Source organism: Tachysurus fulvidraco, chromosome 11 (genome assembly GCF_022655615.1).
Source record: "Tachysurus fulvidraco isolate hzauxx_2018 chromosome 11, HZAU_PFXX_2.0, whole genome shotgun sequence".
Lineage (NCBI taxonomy): Eukaryota > Metazoa > Chordata > Actinopteri > Siluriformes > Bagridae > Tachysurus > Tachysurus fulvidraco.
In genome coordinates this window covers 25,424,735-25,443,266 of record NC_062528.1, presented here as the reverse complement: position 1 = coordinate 25,443,266, position 18,532 = coordinate 25,424,735, and the positions used below count along the sequence as shown (strand labels likewise).

At 47.0% G+C, this 18,532-nt stretch overlaps 1 protein-coding gene across 1 annotated transcript in view; it reads right to left on the bottom strand.

The window, feature by feature from the left end:
• Window positions 1-301: 301 nt before the first annotated feature.
• The window catches only part of chd7 (chromodomain helicase DNA binding protein 7), a 57,781-nt gene continuing 39,550 nt past the window's right edge, over window positions 302-18,532 (bottom strand). Inside the window, exons 15-35 of the mRNA XM_047820455.1 lie at window positions 17,921-18,088; window positions 17,647-17,826; window positions 17,334-17,444; window positions 16,024-16,229; window positions 15,167-15,366; window positions 14,765-14,924; window positions 12,552-12,641; window positions 11,964-12,067; window positions 10,198-10,318; window positions 9,874-9,931; window positions 9,731-9,791; window positions 6,737-7,082; window positions 6,088-6,293; window positions 5,230-5,979; window positions 4,962-5,119; window positions 4,575-4,802; window positions 3,143-3,535; window positions 2,813-3,007; window positions 2,299-2,439; window positions 2,092-2,196; window positions 302-1,987 (exon numbers count right to left, since the gene is read on the bottom strand). Of these exons, the coding sequence (XP_047676411.1) occupies window positions 1,046-1,987; window positions 2,092-2,196; window positions 2,299-2,439; window positions 2,813-3,007; window positions 3,143-3,535; window positions 4,575-4,802; window positions 4,962-5,119; window positions 5,230-5,979; window positions 6,088-6,293; window positions 6,737-7,082; window positions 9,731-9,791; window positions 9,874-9,931; window positions 10,198-10,318; window positions 11,964-12,067; window positions 12,552-12,641; window positions 14,765-14,924; window positions 15,167-15,366; window positions 16,024-16,229; window positions 17,334-17,444; window positions 17,647-17,826; window positions 17,921-18,088 (4,923 nt within the window). The 3' untranslated portion in view covers window positions 302-1,045. The remainder of the gene's footprint in view (window positions 1,988-2,091; window positions 2,197-2,298; window positions 2,440-2,812; window positions 3,008-3,142; window positions 3,536-4,574; window positions 4,803-4,961; window positions 5,120-5,229; window positions 5,980-6,087; window positions 6,294-6,736; window positions 7,083-9,730; window positions 9,792-9,873; window positions 9,932-10,197; window positions 10,319-11,963; window positions 12,068-12,551; window positions 12,642-14,764; window positions 14,925-15,166; window positions 15,367-16,023; window positions 16,230-17,333; window positions 17,445-17,646; window positions 17,827-17,920; window positions 18,089-18,532) is intronic.

Sequence of the window (18,532 nt, the reverse complement as noted above, 5' to 3'; positions counted from 1 at the left end):
CACTCACTCCCATACACACACATCTGCTCTCACACTCACTCCCATACACACACACACCCCCCCATCTGCACTCACACACTCCCGTACACACACACCCCTCTATCTGCTCACACACACTCCCATACACACACACACCTCCATCTGCTCACACACACATTCTCCCGTACACACACACACCTCTATCTGCTCACACACACTCCCATACACACACACACTCACACACACACACACACACTCACTCCCGTACATACACACACACTCCCATACACACACACACACACTCACACACACTCCCGTACATACACACACACACACACTCCCGTACATACACACACACACACACACACACTCCCATACGCTCACACCCGTACACCCCCCCCCCCACCCCCTCACACACACTGTGGTAAAGTGGAACATTCAGGAGCTGCCTTCGTGTTATTGCTGTCTCCACAGGCCGAGCGTCTCGTCACCCGTATAGATTGTCAGTGTGAGAGACTTGAGCAGTCCAAGTGTACGCTTTGATATGTGAGAACTTCATCCCTCAGCAGAACAGTACGACAAAAACAAAATCCACATTTCATTCTCTTTAGTTGGGTTTTCAGCAGCTTGGAGAGAGTCACTCGTCTTAATGCTGTTTAAAACTGTATGCCACTGAACGTTCCTCTTCCAGATGCTACTCACTGTTTACATCAACAACAGTAGAAGGAGAAAAAAGTCAAAAATTGAACAGAAAGAAGCAGCAAAGCAACATGGGAACCTTCTCATTCCTACCAGGATACTGGATGGTTCAGTCATCACCTCCTCTATAAAGCACATCACCACAGGCCAAAGCATGTCCATTACAGCCTGTGTGTGTGTGTGTGTGTGTGTGTGTGTGTGTGTGTGTGTGTGTGTGTGTGTGTTCCCTCATCGTGGTACTGATCACTTGTTAACTAAACTAAACCAAAATGACATAAAATCCTGTTTGGGACATCAGTAGAGTTATTCATTAAAAAAAAAGCCCTCTGGGGAAAAGGCAGAAAGTCAGTCAGGTGGATTTGCCTCCTTAATCACTCTTGTCTTCATCATCATCGTCTCCAAGTTCTTCCTCTTCATCGTCGTCGTCCTCTTCCTCCTCTGCCTCCACAGAGTCCAGCTCCTCTGCCACGCCGGTAAAGTCCTGGGTTTTGTTGTCTCCGTCCTCGGAGTCGCTGTTGTCCGCAGTGCTGCTGGGTTTAACTGCATCCTGAGTCTGTGCATTCTCCTTGTTTACCTCCTTCTCCTCTCCAGTCGCTCCTAATGCTCCACTCATCACGTTCTGGAGCTCAGCGAGAGCAGCAGGAGAAAAGCCAGGCAGACTCAAACCACCTAAACCAGGGGGCAGGAACATGGAGGGGTAGAAAAGCCCAGGAGCCATGGTGGAGAGCAGGAAGGGGTTAAACGCCAGAGGGTTGGTGGAAAGACTGGTCGCTGCAGCGGCCGCATTTGCATCGCTTGACTCCGTCTCAGCGGGTTTCTCTGATTCCTCCTTCTTCTCACCTTCCTCCTTGGGTTCTCCATCTTTCTTTGTTTCCTCAGACTCCGATGTGGTCGTGGTGTTTAAGTTAGCAGCAGCAGCAGCCGCCATGTTGCCACCAAAAAGTCCACTAAGGCCAAAGACGTTGGGCAGGGTGCCCATGGCAGGCAGCATGAGAGGCAACATGGTAGTGGAGGTCTTGTTATCTGCAGCTCCTGCACCCAGAGAAGGAGACAAGCCCATGAGGAGCTGCAGGTTCTGTAGGTTCTGTAGGTTCTGCAGGCTGCTGAGGTCCATCCCCCCAAAAAGGCCGTTCAGTAGGAAGGGGTTGACGGCCGAGGTGGAGGCTGAAGAAGCCACAGAGAGAGAAGCTTGAGCTGCAGCTGCTTTAGCAATCTCAGATTTAGGTCTCCGTCCTCGGCGCCGGATCCCTTCTTCTCTGACCACCGGACCGGTCAGAAGGCGGTCAAACATGGACTCGGGCAGGAAACCCTGAGAATGAAACAAAGTCACTCACATTTATACTGAGGAAGGTTTGAATGCCTGTTGAGATCGAGGTGTTCGTCAGTCTGAAGTTACTCAGCATTTACACTCACAGATTGTTTGACGATGTCTGTCCAGTCTGGAGCGATGGAGAACTCGGGATTCTCAGCCAGCCACCGGGGCAGATCCTTCATCGGGGGAGCCATAGCGCCCCCCATCTGCAGGGTAAGGGAATAAACATTAGACTGATAATGAGAGGACAAACATGCAGGGCAACGAGCACCATTACATTGTGTGATTTTATTATTTTTAGTTCTTGCCTTTCGACCGTTCCTCTTATTGACCACAGGAACTCTCTCCTCTCCGGTCAGCGTGTTGATGTCGATCTTGTTGGGGTTTCGACAGCGATGTCTTTTCTGCTTGGGCTTACTGAGCTGTGTGAGGAGAAGCTCTTCACTCTTCTGTACAGAACATTAAAGACCAGAGATTATCACCTGCTGCAGGCACATCAGCTCCATAACTACACCCATCCCCACCTGCTGCAGGCACATCAGCTCCATAACTACACCCATCCCCACCTGCTGCAGTCACATCAGCTCCATAACTACACCCATCCCCACCTGCTCCATAACTACACCCATCCCCACCTGCTGCAGTCACATCAGCTCCATAGCTACACCCATCCCCACCTGCTGCAGTCACATCAGCTCCATAACTACACCCATCCCCACCTGCTCCATAACTACACCCATCCCCACCTGCTGCAGTCAGGACTAAACACAGCATCCTGGTGTCTTTAATATAAAGTGGTGGGACAGAACCCCAAACACTCACTGGTATGTATCCAGGCACATCCATGGTGTAGGTGGGATGTTGTCTAAGCCACTCCTGTAAATCCTTGGTGCTCGCTCCATCCTCTGCTTTAAGATGGTCGCCCTCCTCCTTCTGTGCAGGAGCTGGAATGTGTGTGTGTGCTTGAGGCAGCACGTGTGCTCCGTCTGTAAAACCTTTGGTCCCGTTTGAATCTTCCTGTAAAGACCAAAGCACACAGACCAGTTCAGACCAGTTCAGACCTGTCTGAGGTAAAGACCTTGTACACGCCATCACACGCTAGTCAACAGTTCATCCATCAGGGGTTATAATAAAAACAGGACTGTGATGTACCGTGTTGGGCTTTGAACCCTTATTGCCCATGAAGAGTAGCTCGAGGCCCTCAACATTTTTCCTGCGTCCTCTCCTCCTTCGTGTGGGAATCTCAGCCTCCAGCATCGCTCCGTTGGCTCTGGAAGCTCCGGCGGCGTGCAGCAGCTCCATCGGGGAAGCCATGGCACTGGGGAAGGCTGAAGAGGAGGTGGAGGTGGAGGAGGATGGAGCCAGGCCGTGTAGAGCTTTAGTGAGATCCATAGCTCGAGTCTGGCTCTCTGCAGCGTGAGACTCACGGAGCTGTGCAACCATGTCCATGAGATTGCGGCGCTTTGCGGCTCGTTCGGCCTCGATCTCCACTTTCCTTCTTCTGCGTCTCCGCTGACGAGGAACAGACAGACTCAGGGCCTCTTCCTGTACACACACACACACACACACACACACACACACACACACACACACACACACACACAAACACACACACACACACGATAAATGACTGACCTCAAACAGAAAGAGAAACAAAGGGAATAAAGACTTCACCTGCAACCCACCAGCCTGATTATATTAAATTACACCTGAATTTTGTAGTTTAGTACCTTCATTTATTTTACCCCAGCATAGCCTAAGGGCGTTTTTACCCCTGGTCACTTCCTGTGTTTTCTGTGATCAGATATCTACCCCATGGTAAAAAGACCAGGTCTAAATGCCCTCTGAAACGGTTTGGAGACGGATATAACCCCGATGGTACAAACCCCTTCAGGAGGAGGTCTGGGACGCGTTTCAGATGAAACTGGACAGGTGTAAATGAATGTGGTTGTTCGAGCCACATACGTCAGCGCTAAACTCCTCCCAAACGGAACTACGTCACTCGCAGGTGATCTTTCACCCAGGCGTCTCGTCGGGGCTTAAAACGCGCTGCTGCCGCCAGCGAAAATGCAGCAAACAGTAAACGCTGTTTTTTTGTAGCATAAACGTCGTAACCGTTTTTTATGCCTTCTTTTTGATCGCGTTCTGTTTCAGTTACCCCGGAAATGAGGGCAAATATATTTGCATTTTGGGCAGGAGCAGAAAGATCGGATCGATATCCGATTCGCCGAGATGCGTTTATGTGGTCTGATGTAAATGGGGCAGTTTTAACAGATCAGACAGCTATCGGATCAGAGACAACACACGAAGTGACCGGGGGTAAAAAGGTACTATGACATTTCTGTATTAATTGTAGTTTCAGTTTATAAATGTTTATAAGATCTAAAAGTCCCAGGTAACAATAAAGATCAGAAGAAACCATCAGAATAGACTTTTAAAATAATGTTGCTATAATAGAACAAAAGCATTGTGGGTGTTGGGAGGATAGATGGAGACACTGTGCCTGGGAGAAAGTGTGTGTGTGTGTGTGTGTGTGTGTGCGTGTGTGTGTGTGTGTGTGTGTGTGAGATAGAGAGAGACTTGCCTTATTGACCTGTGGTGACAAGGTGATGTCATCACTCCCACTGTAGCTGCTCTGATTCATCATGGAGAAGTCTCCCATGCTCCTCCTGGGTATAGGGCTGTCCGTTGCCATGGCATTATATCCAGGCAACAGGCCAGGCAAGTCAAATAACTGCCTCCTATTGGATGGCCACTTGCCCTTGATGATGGCCTCACAGATGCTGTCCATTCGATTGATCATCACCCGGTCCTGTAACACACACCCAGCACAGACGCATGTAAGTGTGTGTGTGTGTGTGTGTGTGTGTGTGTGTGTGTGTGTGTGTGTGTGCGTGTTTACAATGAGATGGACTGATCAAACTGCCCTAAGCCTAAAATGTGTGACAAGAGACTTCCTGTATTTATTTACCTTGGGCCAGAAGGAGAAGGTAGCTCGTTCACCAAAGGTCTGAGACACAGAGGGCTCGCCATCGTCCATGCCGAAATAATCGCGTGTCTCGTCTCGTGCTGTGCTCATGGAGGCGTTACTCTCTTCGTCAAAGTTCTTCCTTTCTGAGGATGCTTCAGCTAACGGAGACAGAACATGATGAATTACAGCAGTGTTGAACATCCACATGTCTGAATCTAATCATTAGCATGTGTCCAGGGGGAGATAATCACATGTGAACTTTGTTTACCTTCAGCCTGTGATGATTTCTCTGATTTGTCCTCATCCATCTTCTCCCCCTCTTCCTCCTCCTCCTCTTCTGTGTTGAGGTTCTCCTCCGGACCTGTCGGGTTCTCCGGTTCCCCCGTGATGGTGTCCTTGCCGACACTAACAGGAAGTGTGAGTGTGTCCTCAGACTGTGTGACCTTCTCCTCGTCGGTCGATTGAGGAATACTGTGACTTTCTTCGCTCTTCACTTCTGCTTCATTGTCATTCTCTTTTTGCTCCCTGTCCTGAGTCTTTTCTTCCTCTTCCGTCTTCACTTCCTGTTTGGGTGAAGCGGCCTCCGCTTTCTCCTCTTTCGTTTCCTCGATGTCTGCTTTTCCCATACTGTCGTATTTGAGCTGGTCCTTCGGCTGGTCTTTGATCAGATCCCCGGTGGTGAGAGGGTTTGAGGTCAGGGCCGTGTCAGGTCCTCGGCTCTGGATGAACCTGCGTTGAGCCTGCAGAAAGCCGAGCTCTGGGTCATTCTGGATGTGGTAGTCTGTGCGACTTACTCCATGCTTGGCAGCTCCGTAGAGAAGATCCCGGTCGTGTTTTCCTGCCTCCCACCAGGCCGGGAGGTCGGGGCTGGGCTGACACAGGCGGAGTCTCTCCTCCAGTTTGGGGTGGGGCAAAACCTGCTCCCTAATCTGCCGCAGTAACTCGATACGGTACAGTGTGCGGGAGGCTCTCTCCTCTGTGATGGGGTCGATGATCAGAGTCGGGTCGGCCAGCTCTGCTGGGACACAGGAGACACCTCACACACTTTAGGACTCGTACTAAAACAGGAGCGAATGACTTAAACAAGTCGATGCGTTAATAAGCTGAAAATAAGGACAAGTCGTACCTGAGTCTTTGACCTGCATTCGGCACACGCGCTTGCACATGGCCACAAAGGCATAGTAATATTTCTCCAGACTCTCATCGGTCTTCTTATCAAGACGAGCAAAGGCCCGGAACTGGGACCAGTCAAAACACTGGGTTTGGACATCATAAACAACCCCGAATGTAGACACCACACGGTAAAAATCTGCCTCTTCACGCCTCGTCCATCTGGAGGACGGGGGGGGGGGGGGGGGGGGACAAAGAGAGACAGAGAGAGAGACAGAGATGGAGAAAGACACAGAGAGAGAGAGAGACAGAGAGAGAGACACACAGAGAGAGAGACACAGAGAGAGAGAGAGAGAGAGACGGAGAGACACAGAGAGAGAGAGAGACACAGAGAGAGAGAGACAGAGAGAGACAGAGACACAAACAGAGAGAGAGAGAGAGAGTGAGAGAGAGTGTGAGAGTGAGAGAGAGAGAGACAGAGAGAGACACAGAGAGAGAGAGACAGAGACACAAACAGAGAGAGAGAGAGAGAGAGAGAGAGAGAGAGAGAGAGGAAAATAAAGATCAGGTTAAGATATTTTACACTCAGCTCAGTGTGTTTATAAATAATTTCAGCTGAAGTCTTCACCTAATCATATGAAGTTAAACATGTAGAAAAGCCTCACCTCTGACGTCTCTCTTTGAAGAATGCAGCTCCGTCGGCCAACAGGGCGGCGCTCTCGTGTAGGAATGGTGAGGTTTTAACAAACGAAGCTCCTTCAGTCAGATATGATGTCGCAGCCATCCTGTTGGGCTCCAGACTGTAGGCCCCGCCCTCAGTCGCCATGACAAGGAGGTGGTCGTCACGGTGACGTCTGCGTCTACGGCCGTCCGGTTTAATCAGCATCTCCTGTCTCTTGTGACAGCGCTGGTACGCAGTAATAAGGCGACGCAAGCGTGCGGTGAGAGCTGAAGCTGCAGGCCAGTACAGATTCCCAACTTTACCCCCGTGTACCTCACTCACTTTAGGGGCTGCAAAACACCACAACAGGGAAGGTGTTTAATAAGATGTACTCTATTTACTGTGTGTGTGTATACGGCTCTATTTACTGTGTGTGTGTGTGTGTGTGTGTGTGTGTATACGGCTCTATTTACTCTGTGTGTGTGTGTGTGTGTGTGTACAGCTCTATTTACTGTGTGTGTGTATACGGCTCTATTTACTGTGTGTGTGTGTGTGTGTGTGTGTGTATACGGCTCTATTTACTCTGTGTGTGTGTGTGTGTGTGTGTATACAGCTCTATTTACTGTGTGTGTGTGTGTTAGTGTGTGTGTGTGTATACGGCTCTATTTACTGTGTGTGTGTGTGTGTGTACGGCTCTATTTACTGTGTGTGTGTGTGTGTGTGTGTGTGTGTGTGTGTGTGTGTATACAGCTCTATTTACTGTGTGTGTGTGTGTGTGTGTGTGTGTGTGTGTACAGCTCAATTTACTGTGTGTGTGTGTGTACAGCTCTATTTACTGTGTGTGTGTGTGTGTGTGTTAGTGTGTGTGTGTGTGTGTGTATACGGCTCTATTTACTGTGTGTGTGTACAGCTCTATTTACTGTGTGTGTGTGTTAGTGTGCACAGTTCTATTTACTGTGTGTGTGTTAGTGTGTACAGCTCTATTTATTGTGTGTGTGTGTGTGTGTGTGTGTATGGCTCTATTTACTGTGTGTGTGTTAGTGTGTACAGCTCTATTTATTGTGTGTGTGTGTTAGTGTGTACGGCTCTATTTACTGTGTGTGTGTTAGTGTGTACGGCTCTATTTACTGTGTGTGTGTGTTAGTGTGTACGGCTCTATTTACTGTGTGTGTGTTAGTGTGTACGGCTCTATTTATTGTGTGTGTGTGTTAGTGTGTACGGCTCTATTTACTGTGTGTGTGTTAGTGTGTACGGCTCTATTTACTGTGTGTGTGTTAGTGTGTACGGCTCTATTTACTGTGTGTGTGTTAGTGTGTACAGTTCTATTTACTGTGTGTGTGTGTTAGTGTGTACGGCTCTATTTACTGTGTGTGTGTTAGTGTGTACGGCTCTATTTACTGTTTGTGTGTGTTAGTGTGTACAGTTCTATTTACTGTGTGTGTGTGTTAGTGTGTACAGTTCTATTTACTGTGTGTGTGTTAGTGTGTATGGCTCTATTTACTGTGTGTGTGTGTTAGTGTGTACAGTTCTATTTACTGTGTGTGTTAGTGTGTACGGCTCTATTTATTGTGTGTGTGTGTTAGTGTGTACGGCTCTATTTACTGTGTGTGTGTTAGTGTGTACGGCTCTATTTACTGTGTGTGTGTGTTAGTGTGTACGGCTCTATTTACTGTGTGTGTGTTAGTGTGTACAGCTCTATTTATTGTGTGTGTGTGTTAGTGTGTACGGCTCTATTTACTGTGTGTGTGTTAGTGTGTACGGCTCTATTTACTGTGTGTGTGTTAGTGTGTACGGCTCTATTTACTGTGTGTGTGTTAGTGTGTATGGCTCTATTTACTGTGTGTGTGTGTTAGTGTGTACAGTTCTATTTACTGTGTGTGTTAGTGTGTACGGCTCTATTTACTGTTTGTGTGTGTTAGTGTGTACAGTTCTATTTACTGTGTGTGTGTGTACAGCTCTATTTACTGTGTGTGTACAGCTCTATTTACTGTGTGTATGTGTACAGCTCTATTTACTGTGTGTGTACAGCTCTATTTACTGTGTGTGTGTGTGTGTGTACAGCTCTATTTACTGTGTGTATGTGTGTGTACAGCTCTATTTACTGTGTGTGTGTGTGTGTACAGCTCTATTTACTGTGTGTATGTGTGTACAGCTCTATTTACTGTGTGTGTGTACAGCTCTATTTACTGTGTGTGTGTGTGTGTACAGCTCTATTTACTGTGTGTGTGTGTGTGTACAGCTCTATTTACTGTGTGTGTGTGTGTACAGCTCTATTTACTGTGTGTGTGTGTGTACAGCTCTATTTACTGTGTGTGTACAGCTCTATTTACTGTGTGTGTGTGTGTGTACAGCTCTATTTACTGTGTGTGTGTGTACACAGCTCTATTTACTGTGTGTGTGTGTGTACAGCTCTATTTACTGTGTGTGTACAGCTCTATTTACTGTGTGTGTGTGTGTGTACAGCTCTATTTACTGTGTGTGTGTGTGCACAGCTCTATTTACTGTGTGTGTGCACAGCTCTATTTACTGTGTGTGTGCATAGCTCTATTTACTGTGTGTGTGTGTTAGTGTGTACAGCTCTATTTACTGTGTGTGTGTGTGTGTACAGCTCTATTTACTGTGTGTGTGTGTACAGCTCTATTTACTGTGTGTGTGTGTGTGTGTGTGTACAGCTCTATTTACTGTGTGTGTGTGTGTGTGTGTGTACAGCTCTATTTACTGTGTGCGTGTGTGTACAGCTCTATTTACTGTGTGTGTGTGTGTGTGTGTGTACAGCTCTATTTACTGTGTGCGTGTGTGTACAGCTCTATTTACTGTGTGTGTGTGTGTGTGTGTGTGTGTGTGTACAGCTCTATTTACTGTGTGTGTGTGTTCATTGAGATGAAAGGGTAATTTTTGTCATTATGACTGAACACAGATCTGAGTTAAAGTGGCATTTAAACTCAATTTGATATAAAGTCTGTTCTAACAAAACAGCAGCAGTAAAATGCACACACACCTTCTCCAGTCTCTAACTCCATCACCTCCTCTTTGTCATCCAGAGGAGAGTTTGTGAAATCCTTAAATAAATAAATAAAATCAATCAATCAATCACAGAACCAAACATACAGTTTAAAATAAACAGGTTGTGTGTAAACTCACATCCAGATCATCTTTGAAGGTCATACGCAGAGGTTTGTACTCGGGGTCTTCATCCTCACTGTGGGGGGAGAAACAGAGACTACACTTAATGTGTTTACTGAAGAATAAATACAACTTGTCCTTGTTTTGTCTAAGCTGCAGGTTCATGAGTGCAAATGTAAGTAACAGATGAATTAAATCTGGTATTAATATAAAAAATAATGCAAGCACACAGACAGAGAGAGAGAGAGAGAGAGAGAGAGAGAGAGAGGACATTGAGAAAGACAGAGACTGCTAGAAAGAGGTGTCTCTCTTGCTGTGTGTAAGATTGGGGTCCAGCATTACCCATCTGCCACCATGTCCGCTCCCCTCTGCTCAGCGGCAATGGCTTTGGCATCCGGCATTCCCACTCGCTCCAAAAAACACAGCGCCGGGTCGGCTCGCATCGAGTTGTATTTCTCATAACCTGCAGCACAACAAACACCACCACCATCACATCACAAGACAACTAGAACGACCGACCGTGTGTCATCAGCTGATGTGGATCAGAACAAAAAGTCAGTAGAAGCTGTTAATGATTCTGTCACTGAAGTGTAACAGGACGTGTTCAGTGATGGTGAGGAACATGGGATGTGGTAGCTCAGTGGTTAAGGTGTTGGGCTACTGATCGGAAGGTCATGGGTTCAAACCCCAGGTCCACCAAGCTGCCACTGCTGGGCCTCTGAGCAAGGCCCTTACCCCTCAATTGCTCAGTTGTAATTCACTCTGTATAAGGGTGTCTGTAAATGTAAATGAACATGAGGCTGATGTCAGGTCCATCAGGGTTAATAAAGGGTTAATAAAAAACATTCATCAGTGAAGGTAAATCCTGATAACCGTGACCGTCTGCTCCGGCTTGCTCATTAGGGAGATGGTGGAGATCTCGTGTAACTTAATTTTACACTTTAAATTGTTATTTATTTATTTATTCTGTTTCTATACTTCTGTAAAGCGACTGTGAGAGAAAGCGAATTAAAACCCAAACAAACTGAATTAAAAGAGAAAGATCTATTCAGAAGTTTCAGATTTATTTCGTGATTTCGATGCTGAATATTTACCATTTAAAGGACAACAGAAGGGTTGTTACCTGCAGAGATTTGTGAATGATCTCCAGTTAAAGCAAACATTACAGCAGACACATGAGCAATATAAAGCTCTGTGTGGAGGATGATACACAAACTGCAGATACACTCATGTTGGAATAAATCAGGAGGTCTCACACTTGGCAGGACAGAAACAGGGCACAGTCGAGGTGTGTGCTGAAAGCATCCATGCAGAAAAGATGTGAAATGGCGGATCTGGGTGTGCACGGTGGGGGAGATGAAGAAGCACTTCACCAGAGAACTGCTCATTTCCCCCTATTCAGTAATGGCCCCGCCCCTACATCACAATTCAATTAGGATCCATGTGTTTACACACCGCTCACAACTGCTGCTGCTGACCATGAGCATATTCTTTATAGCCCATGACTCCTCCCACCTGTCTGTCTCTCCAGCTGTGTCTCTCTGAGACTAAACCCCTCCACAGACCCTCCTGAGATTATGGTTAAGAACATGCCATCCTTAGTGTGTGTGTGTGTGGGGCAGCAGGGTTAACCAGGCTGTGCTCATGGGAGAAAGACCGAGTGAAGTGAGAAGGTGGTGTTTCCTCAGGGACAAACCTCTTATTTATATACGAGTGTGTGTCAGTGTGTGTCAGGGTACATTAGTGAATAAAGTGGTGTTAGGGTTAGTGGTGCACTGGGGATCACCTCACTGTGACTGGATTTAGATTGTAACTTGTACAAACACTCGTTCTGTCCCTTTACCAGAGACATTACATCACGGCGCAGAGGGACAGAGCTGTTGTCCTACACACACCTTCAGTGTAAAGGCTAAACATGCAACTAACTGGAAGGGAGGAAGTGATGATTAAATACTAATTATGTTAAACAACACAAAGTATATTTTAAAGAAAGCATGTGTGTGTGTTACGATAGGTCACAGTGTGTGCAGGTCATTAGTGCTCATTACACCACTAACACTGTCCCCATGGGAACACCAATAAACAAGCAGTAAGTAGGCGGGACTTACCGTGTTTAAACACACCGATGAGGAGCGATTTATCAGCCTCCACATCCCACCAATCAGTGGGAACCTCAGCATGGAGGGGGTGTGGAATCCAGATATCCAGCTCACTGTGAACACACACACAGGCACACACACGCACACACACACACACACAAAGAATGAAATGCATTCAATTGAAAGTGGAATTAAAAAGATCCACACAAACAGGAAGTAGAAAGGGAAACAGGAAGTGGGATTAAAGAAAGCAGTAAACAAACAGAACAAACAGGAAGCACATTTTAAAAATGAAGGGAGGCAAACAGGAAGTGTACAGTGAAGAGGAGCAGTGAGTAATTTAATCAACAGTATTGTGTTTGTGCATCTGGAAAAGAAGCAGGCCATTAACACTCCACCTCCTCCTTATGAGATATAAAATGACCTCAACAACAAAGCATTTAACTTATTTATACTGCCTTTAATCCACCATCACACACACACACACACACACACACACACTCAAGTAGGGAAGAGCATCAGGATGACAGGCACGTCTACACATTATCCATGCATGCACATCTGGCTGAGACAGAGAGGGGGGAGGGGGAGACCAACCTGGAATCAGCTCCCTCCAGGATGCGGTCTGCCAGGTCACTGATCACTTCCTGTCTCAGATAGTAGAGCATTCGCACCCGCAGCAACACTCTGGTAGTGAAACAAGGAAGAGAGAAACAAATGAAGAAGTGAGCATGAGGGGAGAGGAGAAAAATGTAAAAGAGATGATCCATCATAACTGGTGTGTGTGTGTGTGTGTGTGTGTGTGTGTGTGTGTGTGTGTGTGTATTATTTATTTATTTTAATTTTCATATGGACAGGAAGATCGATTTGAATGATACAGACTAAATGCATGAAAAATACATAGGATAAAAAAGAGAGATAGATAAACAGCTGGAGAAAGGGAATAAGAACTGAGAGAGTGGAGAGAGAGAGAGAGAGAGAGAGAGAGAGAGAGAGAGAGAGAGAAGGAAAGACAGAGAGAGAGAGAAAGAGAGAGACAGAGGGAAGCAGAAGGGAGAGATGAAAGAGTGAGTGAGTTTGGGTGAATGTGCCAGAGCTCATCCATCATACTGCCAGGCCTGATTAGCCAAGCCACAGTCTGACAGATGGCACACCATAATCACCTCTGTGTGTGTGTGCGCGTGTGTGTGTGTGTGTGTGCGCGCGCGTGTGTATCTCCAACAGGTCTGCCTGCCTGGCACCTGGCCTGCCCCACACCACTGCACAGTCTGCCATCCCTCCATCTTTCCTTTCTCCATCCCAAACTCATTCACCCTTTCCTGCCCAGCCTCCACCTGCCATGCATCTGTCTCTTCTCTCCCTGTTAACTCTATGTATGTGTCAGCCTTAACTTAGCCCCCCCCCCCATCACATCCCCACACCATTACTCACATTAACTCACTACTGTCCTACTCACAGTCTCTCCCTGAACAACATTCTCTCACTTCCTGTTTATAAGGAAGTAGTGATGTGTGAACAGGATGTCTCTAAAGGACCGAGGGAAGTCTGAGTGGAGCAGTGAGCAGATGGCTGGAGCTCTGTGCACTTCAGACCTATCCATTTGGAACAGTTCCTGAACTACTGCACGCCAGAGCAAGACCGTTGGGGGGGGGGGGGGGGGGGGGGGGGGGGGGCCCACAGAAAGTGAGAGGGAGGGAGATGGGGGACTAAGACAGAGATGGAGGGAGGGAGATAAACAGAGAGAGAGAAATGGGGAGAGAGAAAGAGGGGGGGGGGGGGGGGCCACAAAAAGAGAGAGGGAGGGAGATGGGGGACGACGACAGAGAGGGAGGGAGGGAGAGAAACAGAGAGAGAGAAATGGGGAGAGAGAAAGAGTGGGGGAGAAAGGGAGAGGGGGGGGGGAGGGAGAGAGAAGCCCCCATGGTGAGACCCAACAAAAGAAGCTTAGCCACAGAAATTATTTATCAGATGAAACCAGAGGCTTTACACAAAACAAAAGCCACCAGCAGGTGATGGACAGAGAGAGAGAGAGCGAGAGAGAGAGAGAGAGAGAGAGAGAGAGAGAGAGAGAGAGAGAGAGAGAGTAATGAGGAGAACAATGAGTGAATAACGGTGTGATTTACTGACCAAGATCTCTTTAGACATAAAACACTGTTCTGTGACCAGATGAGTCACTTTGTACTGAACTGATGCATTTTAGTGCCATTCAGACAAAGGGTGCAGATAGGTGTGTGTGTGTGTGTGTATACGTGTGTGTGTGTATACGTGTGTGTGTGTATACGTGTGTGTGTGTGTGTATGTGTGTGTATACATGTGTGCGTGTATACTGATGTATTCACACTGGACATGTAATAAGACAGTAACAGTAACAGCTGTGAGGTGGAGCAGTAGTAAGTGTGTGTGTGTGTGTGTGTGTGTGTGTGTGTGTGATGTCCAGTGTGAATACATGTAATAAGACAGTAACAGTAACAGCTGTGAGGTGGAGCAGTAGTAAGTGTGTGTGTGTGTGTGTGTGTGTGTGTGTGTGTGTGTCTGATGTCCAGTGTGAATACATGTAATAAGACAGTAACAGCTGTGAGGTGGAGCAGTAGTAAGTGTGTGTGTGTGTGTGTGTGTGTGTGTGTGTGTGTCTGATGTCCAGTGTGAATACATGTAATAAGACAGTAACAGCTGTGAGGTGGAGCAGTAGTAAGTGTGTGTGTGTGTGTGTGTGTGTGTGTGTGTGTGTGTGTGTGTGTCTGATGTCCAGTGTGAATACATGTAATAAGACAGTAACAGCTGTGAGGTGGAGCAGTAGTAAGTGTGTGTACTTGTTGCAGTGGTGTTTAAGGTGGCGTTTGTAGCTGTCCTCCTGCAGCAGCACATCTGGGTTACACTCTGTCAGCCAATCAGCCTGAGGCACATTCGTCTGGGTCGCTGGTAACTTTCCCTTCTTCCCTTTCCGACCTCGCGGTACAGGAGCAGACAGACCTGCATGCAAGGGAGCATACACACACACACACACACACACACACACACACACACACACACACACACACACACACACACACACACACACACACAGGCACACGCACACAGGCACACGCACACGCACACAATTAAGCAGACAAACAGTTTAGTTAGTTACAGTCAGTCTGTGTTTTGAGTGAACATTTATTTCTTCCTCCAATCAGTGACACCATCTGTGTGTGTGTGTGTGTGTGTGTGTGTACCTGAGTGGTTAGTTAGTGTTTTGCTCTGTCCGTCCTCAGTAGGAGTGATTAGGTCCCAGATGAAGCTCTTGATGTTCTCATCTCCTCTGTAGTGGAGAAGGCAGTAGGCCAGCAGCGCTCTGCAGATCATCTCAACATCTCGCTCGTATAGAGGACGTTTAAACCGCCCGTGAGAAAGGATGTCCTTCCACCGCCCCCAGCTACGTCAGGGACATAAACATCATAATTATAGCCTAAACATGTACAGATGTGGAGAAATCCTTCACTTCATCCTTCATTAGCGTGTGTTCTGAAGGTGCTAAGACTGGGTTCATCAGGTCTGCTGATCAGACTGTTACTCTGTACTCTCATTTTTATCTGCTGTTGAAGTTCTCTGTGTGTTTATTACACACTTGTGTGTGCTCCCTGGATCCCCCACTCCACCCTGCACTAAGAACTAAAAACTAGCAAGCCCTGAACACTCAAGAACATTCTAGTGAACAAAAAGAACCCCCCACAAAAACCTGAGTGTTAATGAGTGCACTGCTATAGCAGCATTAACCAGTGTGACAGCTAACTATTTAATGTTAGTAGTATAATTAGCAGCGTAGCCATAAGAGGTGGGCACGTCTAAATGCCACGTGGAGGAGGGCACGTCAGTAACGATGGTGATGGTCAGACACTGCGTGATTAGTGCTGAGCACCAAGGACTGATGTGTAATTAAGTGTGACAGTAGAGTGTGAAGTGTGCTGAGAAATCTCATCATCAGAGGAAATGAGACACACACACTGATCTTGTCTGAGGTTCCTGCTGCTCACTCACTTCAGCACAGAGCAGGCCATGTGTGTGTGTGTGTGTGTGAGAGACTGTGTCTGACCCGTAGACCAGCAGGTTCTTCTCGACCCTGAAACACTCGCTGCGAGGGTATCCCTGAGCCCGGTCTTGTGGCCGGCGAGGTTTTGTAACTGGTTTATCCTCAGAGTCGCTCTCCAGCTCCGAATACTCCATCATCTCATCTTCCTTTATGGAGCTGTAGTGCCGGGTCTGTTTCCTCACCCGAGGTGTGTCGATCACCAGCGTATTCTAACACACACACACACACACAGACAGAAGCAGATAAACTAGACATCTATAATGTTCCATCAGGATCCATGTGGTACTGATGCTGAGGTATAAAACATGACGAGGTTAACGTGCCCCTGTTCACTATACTCACTTTCCCACACTTACACGTTTCAGTGTATTTAGGACACAGAATTCTGTGTCTCCCTTTAGAGCGTTCAGTTCCCCAGAGTACACAGAGCACTGGTGATTACAGGGAAAAATCCCCACCATGGAGGAGTTCTCAGCAATTTCACATTTGCCCAATTAAAGCTACATTCCACACACACACACTGTTAGCCTCAGGGGAAATGAGCCTCGATAATTACACTCACAACCTGTAGTGATGAGGAGAAGCTGGGGCAGAGGAATGCAGAGGAATGCCCTCAGTTTCACACACAAACTAAAGCTGCTAACACCACATCACAGGCTGGAGTCACGACAGTAAAGGTGTAAGACTGTTTTACTCAGAATTATTACAAATAAGTCAAATGTCATTATTTACTTTTATATACAGAATTATACAGAACTGTTTAATGTCATCATGCAAAAATAAAACATCAGTACACTTCTACACTGTGCTTTTCTTTACTCTGTGTGTGTGTGTGTGTGTGTGTGTGTGTGTGTGTGTGTGTGTGTGTGTGTGTGAGAGAGAGAGAGTGTGAGAGAGATAGATAAAGAGAGACAGACAGAGAGAGAGACAGACAGAGAGAGAGACAGACAGAGAGAGAGAGAGAGACAGATAGAAAGAGACAGACAGACAGACAGAGAGACAGACAGACAGACAGACAGAGAGACAGATAGAGAGACAGACAGAGCGAGAGAGAGAGAGAGACAGATAGAGAAAGAGAGACAGAGCGAGAGAGAGAGAGAGACAGATAGAGAGAGACAGATAGAGAGACAGAGAGACAGATAGAGAGAGACAGATAGAGAGACAGAGCGAGAGAGAGAGAGACAGAGCGAGAGAGAGACAGATAGAGAGAGACAGATAGAGAAAGAGAGACAGAGCGAGAGAGAGAGAGACAGAGCGAGAGAGAGAGAGAGACAGAGAGAGAGACAGATAGAGAGACAGATAGAGAGACTCACCCTGCCATTAATGACATCGAGGTCCAGCTCGGCTTTCTTTGCCCACTTCTGCCAGAAGTCTGGGTCCTCCAGAGAAATGTCTGTCCTGTTCCCTGCTGACACAAAACTGGCCTGTGGGAGAGGGAAAGGAACATAAGTAATGACATAAGTGTTTATATCATGTTTATTAACACACCTCATTATATATCAGCAGTATAATTGTGTTCTGTCTGTTCTTTAAACACAATGAGTGATGAGTTGTAGTAGGAGCTCCCCCCCAGTACCCCTAGTTCTGCCCCTGCCCCTGTGTGTGTGAGAGAGAGACACACGTTACCTTGGCGAAGGTGGAGCCCTTGCCCTCGGACTCTATGGTGATGGTCTGAGTGCGTCTCTGTAAGATCTGGTCAATGTCCTCTTCACAGAATTTGGAGCCTTCGTCCTCCTCGTCCATCAGCGCTCCGTACGCTCCCTTACGCAGAAGATCCTCGATCTCCTTTTTGGACAGCTGCTGAACCTGGAACAGGAAATATTTACACATGATAAGTGTGATCAGAGAAATGATGACGTACCCCACTGATCCCAGAGCAGTGTGTAATAACGCTTCCTACCCCATTAGCAGCATTCTCTCTCCCACTCATGGACTGTAGCACAGCTTTATCCAGACCCAGCTTCAGACTGGCCTTGTCGAACATCTCCCTCTCATACGAGTTCCTGGTGATCAGCCGGTAGATCTTCACTGCTTTACTCTGCCCGATCCGATGGCATCGAGCCTGGGCCTTAGGGAGGGAGATGATGTTAGTGTGTGTAAACACTGTGTGACTACACCTAATGTGGCTACACCTAATGTTAGTGTGTGTAAACACTGTGTGACTACACCTAATGTGGCTACACCTAATGTTAGTGTGTGTAAACACTATGTGACTACACCTAATGTTAGTGTGTGTAAACACTGTGTGACTACACCTAATGTGGCTACACCTAATAGTGTGTGTAAACACTGTGACTACACCTAATGTGGCTACACCTAATGTTAGTGTGTGTAAACACTGTGTGACTACACCTAATGTGACTACACCTAATGTTAGTGTGTGTAAACACTGTGTGACTACACCTAATGTGACTACACCTAATGTTAGTGTGTGTAAACACTGTGTGACTACACCTAATGTGGCTACACCTAATGTTAGTGTGTGTAAACACTGTGTGACTACACCTAATGT